Source organism: Pseudochaenichthys georgianus, unplaced genomic scaffold (assembly GCF_902827115.2).
Source record: "Pseudochaenichthys georgianus unplaced genomic scaffold, fPseGeo1.2 scaffold_988_arrow_ctg1, whole genome shotgun sequence".
Taxonomy (NCBI): domain Eukaryota; kingdom Metazoa; phylum Chordata; class Actinopteri; order Perciformes; family Channichthyidae; genus Pseudochaenichthys; species Pseudochaenichthys georgianus.
This window is the reverse complement of record NW_027263509.1, coordinates 42501-53032: the sequence shown is the minus strand read 5'-3', so window position 1 is coordinate 53032 and position 10532 is coordinate 42501. Positions and strand designations below refer to the sequence as shown.

The 10532-nt window shown below is 39.1% G+C and overlaps 2 protein-coding genes across 2 annotated transcripts in view; both read left to right on the top strand.

Annotated features, from left to right (window-relative positions):
• Positions 1–591: 591 nt before the first annotated feature.
• On the top strand, positions 592–8183 carry dnajc4 (DnaJ (Hsp40) homolog, subfamily C, member 4). The gene is made up of 8 exons (XM_034080282.2): positions 592–668; positions 1129–1206; positions 1765–1889; positions 2280–2370; positions 2754–2935; positions 5141–5308; positions 6360–6446; positions 6552–8183. Exons 3-8 carry the CDS (start codon positions 1798–1800, stop codon positions 6646–6648), a joined length of 717 nt encoding a protein of 238 aa, XP_033936173.1. The 5' UTR covers positions 592–668; positions 1129–1206; positions 1765–1797; the 3' UTR covers positions 6649–8183.
• Positions 8184–9755: 1572 nt separating this feature from the next.
• The window catches only part of vegfba (vascular endothelial growth factor Ba), a 14867-nt gene continuing 14090 nt past the window's right edge, over positions 9756–10532 (top strand). The window contains exon 1 of the mRNA XM_034080285.2: positions 9756–10532. This exon is cut by the window's right edge and continues 204 nt beyond it. The gene's annotated coding sequence lies outside the window, so the exon portion shown is untranslated.

Here is a 10532-nt window from a genome sequence, read left to right as displayed (position 1 = left end):
GCAGGAGGGGCGTGTTTGTGTTTGTAAAGAAGCCGGAAATCAGCAATAACTTCCGATCATTATTAAGACAATAATCCCAGAGAATGCGTCTCAGGTTTCAAGATATTTTTATAACAGTGAGTCATTGGAAATACAATACAAATATTGCATCTTAGGCTATAAACGTACATTAAATATCAAATAAAGTAATATTTTGTAATGTTCTCTATAGTTTTGCAAAAACACAAGTGATTTTAATGGTTATATAAGACATTCTATGTTGCAAAATCAAGTGCATTAGGGTTAGTTATTATGTATTCACATTATTGGCAAAGTTGTGCTTTATTTACCTTTGTAAAAACTCAGATACAATAATAATCTTATATAACTTGTTTTGATGTCTAGCTCTACAAACATGTTGTAACAAACAGAACTATGTGTCCCTATCTATGGTCCCTATACTTTCTAAAAAAATAAAACTCTTAATGACACAAAAATACCACATTAGAAATAACGAATACTGGAAGGAGAAAGAATGTAATTTGCCTTTAGTAAATTAGGAATTCTTTAAAAATGTTCACGGTATTGGCGGCAGAAACCCGTGTTTTATTTTGAAGGGTGGGTTTCCTAGGTTTCCGGTTTTAGGTTTATGCAACTGGCCGACTGTGTTATCAAACTGAGTCCTGCGGGTATGTCACGCTCTTCTTATTCCGGGTTTATACTTATTCCAGTTTCGTGTGTTTTGCACAAAAATGCTCGCTAATTTAGATTAATATTGTCAGGCTAACAGTAGCACATTAAAGCTGGCAGGCAGACAAAGCTACCAGCTAGCTCAGGTATCAGAACAAAGTGTACTGGAAAAACTCAATGACGCTGTATCATCTAAATGTAACAGTTTGTCATGATTGATGTACAAAGAGCAGCAACATGTAGTCGGTGGTGTAGCTAAACAAAAATAAATTAAGTTAGTTTAATGTACTTATAATTATGTATAAAAACAACTTGTATTGGGTTAACACACCCCCATGAAAAAAAGCATAAAGTGAATGACCAGTTTGAAGGGTTGGCACTAGAGCTGTGAGATGTCGTTAAAGTCTTTATATATGATGTCCTTAACCAAAGTTATTTCACTCCCCTCTTCCCCTGTAGTTGTCATAGTCAGATCACGTGTGGACAGATGAGGGGAAGCTGCTGACAGCATCATTTTCAATGGGAGCACACTGAAAGGTAAAGAAAGGAAAACTCTATATCAATGTTAAACCCATTTCCCACCAACAGTATTTATCCTCGTTTTGAAATCTACTTTATCAAAATGGTTGGGTTGACAAACAGTCCATATCATTAATTCATCAACACGCTGCAGCCATCCTGTTTAATGGCTCTGTGTTGAAGCCACATTTTCTCACTGATATTTACACTGTGCTATGATCCAGGATTATGTCCAACTTTAATGTGACAAAAGTGAAATCTACCTCTATACAAATACATATTTATGTGGTAACTGCTTAACAATATAAAGAAAAAATATCTGCCATTTTTAAGCTCACTGCTTTCAGTGTTTTTTGGCCCTTAAGAGCCATTTTTCTTAATGAATGTTAACTTCAGAGTTATAAAACACCACATTATCTCCTCCCAACACGAGTAGAGTTTAAAGTTTGAATTATCAAAGTCCAACATTGATAAACCTGAAAGTCTGCCAACTAAGTATTTTTAATTTTGGTTTGAAATAACTCCCTGCTTCACTGCTCTGTGTATCATTTGTTGACATCTGTCCTCTGTGCACAGGTCTTCAGTGTAGAACCTCAGACATTTCCCATCATGCAACTGGAGGCTAAGCTGCGTCTATGTCAGCGTTGTCTTTGGTGCTACAAGAGCGGGCTGCGTCTGCTCTCCCAGAGCTATGCTCACAGGTAGACTTTGTGTATAGTACATGTATATAGAACATATAGTATGTATAGTATATGTGTATAGGAGAGTTAGGCAGCATTTAGTTTATATAGTCCTCTCCAATCATCTGTTAACACCTTACAATCTTAAACATATGTTTTACTTATCATTCTCTTAGTCTTGATTCACTAAAGTATATTTTAAAATGTTACCCCACATCTTTTACTGTGGTATGTTGATTGTATTGTTGTAATTGTACTGTTTTGTAAAGTGTTTTTTATTGTTACTTTTGACAACTTGTGCTGTATAAATGAATGCAGTTTAACTGTGTCTGTTTTGTTGAATCAGAACCACTGAAAACAATTTAGTGATTGTGTATGGTTGGTAATGAGTTTTTGCTTTCTCAACCCCAGAAAAGCTGTGAACTACTACGATCTACTCGACGTCAAATCTGATGCCTCCTTGGAGGAAATAAAAAATGCATTTTTCAACAAATCTAAAAAGGTAAAGTCCTCATTTGTTAACAAGCTCTTCATTAGAGAACATTTCCAGCCACATGAGGGCAGCCTTTCCACAGACTAACTTTTATTTGAACTGTTCCCACAGAAAGCTTCCTGACTGTTTGTTTTCATGTTATTGCTCCCAGTGTAAATAAGGATGTGCATGTGTATTTACCTTGTGGCTCTGTCATAATTGAACGTAGAGATAAGTTCACCATTAGACAAAAAAAGCATGGTTGAATACATTTGTTTAACAGAAAAAGGTGTGTGTCTAAAATGCAAGTAAACATGTTCAGATGTGTAAATGTCTGCATGTGTGAGAATATATCCCTGGCTTAATGTTTGGTTTGGTCCCTGGACCTCATTACTGTAACGCTCTCCTTGCAGCTGCACCCAGACAGCGACCTCTCGAACCCGGCGCTGCACGGCCAGTTTGTGGAGCTGAACGACGCGTACCGAGTGCTGAGCAAAGGGCCGAGCAGGAAGGAGTATGACTTCAAAATCAGGCATACGTACAGTGGAGGCCAGGCCTTCAGATCCACTGCCAGCTACACCAGCTACAGAGCCAGGTGGAGACACACACAACAGTTAGTGCTGGCTAATGAGGCTCACGTCACCTGACCTTCTTCCTCACTCTCTATCAATGTTAATGTGAGGGGGAAAGTTTGGATAATGTCCTTTTGTGGAAATATGTCATTCAGTTGAACTTTCAAAATAAGGCCCTGTGGTTAGTGCTGCGTACCTGGACTCACATTCAGGTTCAGGTCCGGACTCAAGTCCAGAGGTTCAGGTTCAGGTCCGGACTTATAAGTCCGGACCTGAACCCATGTCTTGTGTCAAGTTGTGTGAGTAACTAAAGTGAACTTATTGTGAGCTAATTATCAATTTAAAATTAACAATAATCAACTCAAATTCAAACTCATCAGGTTTATTGAGCTCCCATCTAACTTGTGTCCACATTTCTCTACAAAGTACAAATGTAGAAAAAACACTTTTTGCCACTTAGTCTACAAATGACTTATGACAGCAACTACAGTGAACTACTACAAAGTTCAAACATTTATTTCATTTACCAAACTAAAGTAACCAAACAGTCCCTGAGCTGACTGAGCCTAAATCCCTAAAACGTTGCTGAAAGGTAGAGTGTAGAGTAGACTATACGCATTACACTGTTACACACCTACTATACAGTATAGGCTAAACTGTAGTGACTGTACAGTCAGAGTGTACTGTCTGTACATTTTCTACAACTCTACATGTGTACATTATACAGTACATACTACATACATAGTGATGTACATACATACTGTTAGAAATTAAAATCAATGTTGATATGGCGTAATTTTGAATTAAATACACTATTTAATTTAAATCAGTTTTATTCTGAATAAAACGGAAGTTCACACTATTAACTTAACTAATACTTTTATTCTGAAAATTCTTCACTTCCGGTTAGCATTAGCATGTGGCGAAAGGCTACGTTTTCAAACCGTGAATCGAAGGTGAAATGACATGTGATGTTGTACACTGAGCACACTGGGATTAGCACTCATTTATTGACGCTGAATAACGTTTATCAGGGAATGTTTAAATAACAACAGACACCAGAATATACGTAAGTGCTAGTTTTTTTGCGAGTCCAAGTACCGGTTCCCGACGTTCCGGTTTTAACCGGACTTGAACCGAAACTTTTTACAAGTCCAGTACCGGTTCGGCTTGCCGGTACGCAGCACTACCTGTGGTGTATTATTTCTTTGCTGTCATGCTCTCATAGTACAGTCTAATAGTGTAAAGACTGAACAGCTGAGACCTTGCGTGTTGCAGCAACACTGAAGACCTTTTACTTTCTAACAGAAGGAAAACACCCCCTGCAACCATTTACCTAAAATAATGATTTATTTCAAAACAAATTCTGATGCGAGAGGTTTTGTTCAACGTTGTGCACAACACTAGAAACAAGGCATCACATGTTCTCTGTGTACAAGGCATTAACCAGTCTTCAGCTAATTGTGATTTTGGGTTGCTGTGTTTTTTGTTGTTCTTTTATACCTGGTTTAAATCCTAGAGTTTCTCAATCGCAAAACCAAGTAGAACAATTTGAATTAGAAAAGTTTCTTATTCACGACATTTTAATGGAAGTGTACTACTTAAATGTCGCCTACTGTTTTTCATCAATATATTATAGGTCTCAGATAGATATAAAACATGTCTCTGAAGTGTTTGGCTCGAAATACCAAACAGATCATGCATTGCAGCATTACCCATAATCCCCTCTGTTTCAGCCCTGTTCCAAAAGTGCTGATTCTCTGTCTGTTACTTTAGATGAAAATAAGGAGCCCCTCCCCACGCCCCTCTGAGAGATATTTGGTTAAAAATAACACAATGGTGCTCTAAGAGGGGATTCAGGTGATCAGGTGGGGGGGGGGGGGGTACCTTGGTTGCTGATTGGCTAATGGTTACACAAACCAAAAAAACATTATGACGTCATAAAGTGGCCAAAATCTGATCAGCTCATTTTCAGACAGGTTTTTATAGAAATGGATCAGGACAAAAAGTGAGAGAATCTTTTTTCCTGAAACTTCCAGAGTCTCTTTAAACAGAGGGGACACATGTTTATGTATAAAATACATGACAAAGTGGATTTTGCATAATAGGTGACCTTTAAGAGTCCCCCACACTTGTCTTCTTAACACTTTAGTTCAGACTACAACCTGTCCAATCTCCTGTTTTTGATTTCACCAATCATGATCCTTTTTCATCTTCTAATTCTTCAGTGCGGAACAGCAGGATAACTCTCGTTACTGGAACCAGTTCCGTCAGGCTCGAGCACAGGAGACGCCGGGAGAGGAGTGGCAGAAGAGGAGGAGGAGGAACTTCCAGCTGGTGGGATACTGCTTCCTCACCATGCTGCTTGGCATCGGAGCCCACGTGATCTTCTTCAGGTACACAACCAGCACATGATAGACACTTTACAAATATCAATGTAAGCAAGATTGAAATGATGTAACATTGGACCTAATTCACCAACTGTTTCTAAGAAAATAAGATTTTGACAATCAAGTCCTTGTTTTCTTATGTATGATAAGAACTGAATCTAAGCACACTAAATAGCCCTGTTTCACACATTTGGTTACTGACATGTTTAGCATTTTCTTCAACTGTACAGTTTTTAAATTAGGATATTTGTATCATTTATTTACAACATTAATTGTTATTTTTACTGTATTATGGTATTTTAAAATAATAAAACACAACACTAACACTTCAATACTTGACGTACAAGTAATAGGATCCCATGCATCTTTTTTAGTTGTTTTGTTTTATTTTATATCCACTACTGCCGCTGCGTAATATAACAGCTGATTTGGCGTTAAATAGAGGATTTTTTAAAGTTTGTAATCCGGTGCTTCGCCCACTTTACACCTTTGTTCGGGCATTCTTGACTTAATTCCCTCAGCCCCTCTTTTCAGTGTCTGTGTGCACACGACCCTCTGGTCTCATGCCTTTTTATGGCTATTGGCGTTTACCTATGCTAACTAGGATCAACTGGCATGCGCTTTTCAATTAATGAGGACAATGGGTTCCATCATCATCAGGACACAGGGACACAATTCAGAGGTGTAAGAACTTGGGAAGTAATTATTAAATGAGGCCCAATATTCAAACTAGACCCTTCACACTGCAGTCCATCTAATTTACTGACTGAGTTTTTCTTTGCTCCACATTCACATCCAGATGAATGGGATTGTTTGTGGACATGTGTCTGTGCCTTGTGTGTTGGAACTCATTGTATTTGTTCTCACACAATGACTGCGTCTCTTCTGCTTCTGGTGATTCACTTCTTTGTGATCTGAAGAGATGTTATAACAGCTGTACAAACTCATAAAGACAATAAAAGCATACAAAGGGCCCACTGAGCAAAGAGTTCTTAGGTTAAGCAAAGGTCTTCTGCAAACGTTGTCTTCAACTCAAGTGTTTCTGCGACTCCTTCAGGAAACTGGAACAAATTCACACTACCTTCATGGACGAGAAAGATCGAGTCATCAACGACATTTACAATGAATCCAAAGAGAGGGCCAAGTGAGTGCACAAACTATAAATTCAACTTGAAATACTTCCGTTTCGTTCTTGTGATGCTTTAAAGTGGAGCGGAGTGTGAACGTGTCTTCTGTGGGTTTATTTCAGGGTCAACGGATTCAAAAAACAGTCTGAAATCCTGCGACAGAGACATGCTGAGTTTCTGGAGAAATTCAAAATCAGTAAAGGTGGAGAGGACAAGTAGGAGAGTCTCCAGCGGTGCTCTGTGGTAATGATGATGATGCCAGCAGGTGGTAGGCAGCGGCAGACTGGATGCAGTGCTTCTTTTAGGATTTTTAAATTGTTTCTCTGTGTTTGTCCTCAGTTGTGATGCTGAGGGCTTGAAGAGACACAGATCATGGGGTGTGATATGGGAGAGTTTAATCTGGTCATTCAGGTGTTTTTTCCCCCCCCGAGGCTGAGCTGCACATCGGACTGGAACATGTTGAACATGTTATACCTCGGTCAGTAAACAGGGGCCAGTCTGTACACAAACCTCTCTCATGTTTGTCCAAAGGAACTCTAATGTACACTGAATGAACTCTCAGGAACATAGTATTTATTATCCTTCTTATTGGTGTGTTAGTGGGGCTCACAGATAACGGAGAATTAAATCAGATATGAGCGGTTGCTAAGACTATAGTGGAAATCACTGAAAGGTTATCTGAATAATTTGTGTGTGAAATAGGCCTAACATATAATGCAAATGTGTTATTTGCTGAAAGATTGTCCCATTCAGGGACGTGCACAGACATTTGGAGGGGCTCTTGCTCTAAACTGGAAAAAGGGCCTCCCCCCCAGAAAAAAAACACAAGACCTTTAGAAAATTGTAACTTGTTTTTAATGTAAAAGAAACCAAACGATTATTACATCAACTAAATTGAACAGTAAATCACATCTCATAACAAAATAAGCTAAGGCGACTACAAAAAAAAAGATTGGTTTGTCCCTTATACCCTAACTGCCACGAGACAACTCAAAATCAAGTTTCCAAAATCTGACACTGAGGTGGTTTTAACGCACCGGCAGATGACAGCGCTGACAAAGTGTGTTTCCCGCAGCGAGACGCTACAATACTAATTATGGGTTTATCATGTTGATTCGGCCACAACAGAAAAAATAAAAACAAACTCTCGCTCTCTCCAGAGGGGCAGGTCAGCCAAACGGGCCGTTGCCCGGGCAACATTAGCCCGTACCTGTGCACGTCCCTGGTCCCATTGATTGAAATCATAAATTGTTTAGCACACGAGGACGCTCCATAATGTTCTCTTAGGTTTGATGGGACAGTTCGGGGGGGGTTATTGTGAGGAGCATGAAGTGTACAAAGTCAAACAATTATGGTTTGTCAAGGAACATGGTTTAAATATGCCAAATGTCTGTTGGTTCTTTATCATCACAGTCATACTCCTCATTTTTCTCTTGCCCGACCCTGTGTGTTACTGCTGAAATGCAACACCACGCATCATAAAAAGATCCTCCATTTGTTAGAAATGGAGTCGGATCGCTATTATGACTTGAAACCAGGGAGAACAAGTCTTTTAAATTTGTTCAACTATTGTTGTAATGCGACTTTAAAACTGCTACTTTTAAAGGGAAAGCAAGTCACAGGATATTTCATCATTAACCACTTTTCCTTACAGTTTTAAATATTAGAGATTGTTTTTCTGTTTTAGTCTGCCTTACATATTCCCTGAAGGGATGTCAGAGGGAAATTATTAAAATACTTTTTCTCATCAATCATTACTTCCCCTTTTTGTTCCGTCTCTATTCAAATATGCATTGGACACGCAGGCATGTATTTTGATATGTTTTCTAACCAATACAACTAGGATTTCTTTTTCTTTTTTAAATGACATTTTTAAAGGTTAATCAACCATTTCAGAAATGGCAGGGTTTACTCAGACATTCAGATGTAGAGTCATCTTTTAATGAGCAACCACACAAAAGAGTTCTGTTGTAAATGGATAATTGGTGATCTGCCCTGCTTTATTATTCACAAGTGTATTTTCCATTATCCCAGCGATATAGATTTGAACTGAAAACTCTAATATGAAATGTGGAGCTGCAGTTGTGACTAACTGAAAGCTGACTTAACACAGCATGGCTATTTGCATTTTTATATTCACTAAATGTCCTTTTGGTTATAAGAACTTCCTTTGTACATTTGTTGGCATGGAAAAGAAGCTTGGTTTCTAGTTGTTTTGAAGAATACTTGCAGACGTAAGGAATCCCAGAAATATTTTATGAATTGTGTTTTGAGAAGAGATGTTTCTTTTTTCCTCCTCGCTGTTCTTGTCACTGGCGGCCCCTGTCCTGAGACTTCAGCTGGAGATAACAAACTTCTGCACACAGACACCCTCACGCTCATGTGGCGTGTGAGTGCCCTGTCATAACCCAAACACACTTTAATGAGATTCTGGTGTCTGCATGCCTACACACACACACACACACACACACACACACACACACACACACACACACACACACACACACACACACACACACACACACACACTGCAGAGAAATGACAACCTTAAATGCAGTTTTATTTTACATTTATCTTTAGTTTAAAGAAACAGTCGTTCCCAAAATGAAAATACATACCTTTCCTTTTTTATTGTCGCACTTTTCTATCAATTCAGATTATATTGGTGTGACTTGGAGAGTGTTGAGATATCAGTCAGAGAGATGTCTGCCTTCTCTCTGATAAAATGGAACTAGATCATAATCTGCTTGTGCAGCTCAAAGGGACACAAACTGAAAAGCAATTCTGGTTACACAATGATTTAAATTATTTTATAATATTCACAATACCCTTTCCAAAAAAGCCTTTAGGAGACGATTTGATATTAGGAAATAATAAAGATATTCAAGTATGTTTCTTAAAAGAACAAATCATACAGTATGGGTTTATGGGCATGATATTTTGAAGATGCTGCTATCAATCAATTTATATGGAAATACCAATAACTATTAATATCTTTAAAAAATGTTTGTTCCTATATTGTCTTCCTGAACTAACGTGCAGTTGCAAAATTGCAAACCCAGGGACAAATAAATAGATTTATTTAATTATAATCAGAACTTTAGGAATCAATAAGCCCTTGTAAAAATGCCAGCTAAAACCCCTAATGTTCAGGAATATTAGTGAGTAAATTACCTCAGTGGCAGTTACATCCCTGTCCCCCACTTGCAGGGGGCCCCTGGAGGCCCCTGGACCCCCCCACTCCGGGACCAATAGAGACGCTGCACCTGTATCCAGTGCGCCTGTCCTGTTTGGGAAAAGTTGGCAGTGCAATGGTTACGCTGCGTGCGTCTCAAGGGCAAAGGAAATGAGGAAACCGATCACAACAAGTAATGAAGACTCAGACCTCTCTCTGTGTCTGTGGACTATCCTGCTGCTCCTGTGTTAGCTGCGCTGCATGTCAGTGGAGGTTGTCATTCCTGTCATATCTCTAAGAGGATAAAAAAAACGGCAAGATGCGCCTGGAGGGGAAACGTCACATTTTCAGAGGGAGCGACAGTGTGGAGAGACTGTGACCGAGCCGGGGAGCGGAATCTGCGGCACTGTCCAGCTCTGCACGGCGGGATAAAGCATCGGATCTTTACCGGATAAGCGTCCTGTAGCTGGATGATGCGTTTTTTTCAGCCACACACAGGATTCTATGATCGCTCCACGTTTCAGCGGGAATCTGGATGATCCTCTGGTCACGCCACCCGGACCCCCACACCGGCTTTATGGGCTCAGCACCAATAGACTGACCTGGAATAAATAAAAGAAGCATCAATCAAAGTTTGAATAAGTCTCATTTGGGAAAAAATAGGATTGAAAGGTTATGGTGCCACGATTTGATAGGGTTATTTAATAATTACTTAAAAGTCATAGCTTTTCTGTCTGTATTTTTAAAATAAGTGGAGGGAGGGGCAGGCCTACTCCACTCGTGTTTTACTAATTTAAATAACAAACTATAATACTTAAGGAACTGACTTTAGGGGAAATTAAGACGATCATTCAGTTTCAAATGAAACAAGATAAAGTTATTATTTAACATCTGAGGATGCCACCCTTGGTGTCCTTTCAAGGAAGGG

What these genes read in the sequence shown, in the direction of transcription:
- dnajc4 (XM_034080282.2), top strand. Translation starts at nt 1,798, where the DNA reads ATGCAACTGGAGGCTAAGCTGCGTCTATGTCAGCGTTGTCTTTGGTGC. An exon ending in TCCCAGAGCTATGCTCACAG is followed by an intron (nt 1,890 to 2,279) that starts GTAGACTTTGTG and finishes TCTCAACCCCAG; the next exon opens with AAAAGCTGTGAACTACTACG. An exon ending in GAATCCAAAGAGAGGGCCAA is followed by an intron (nt 6,447 to 6,551) that starts GTGAGTGCACAA and finishes GGTTTATTTCAG; the next exon opens with GGTCAACGGATTCAAAAAAC.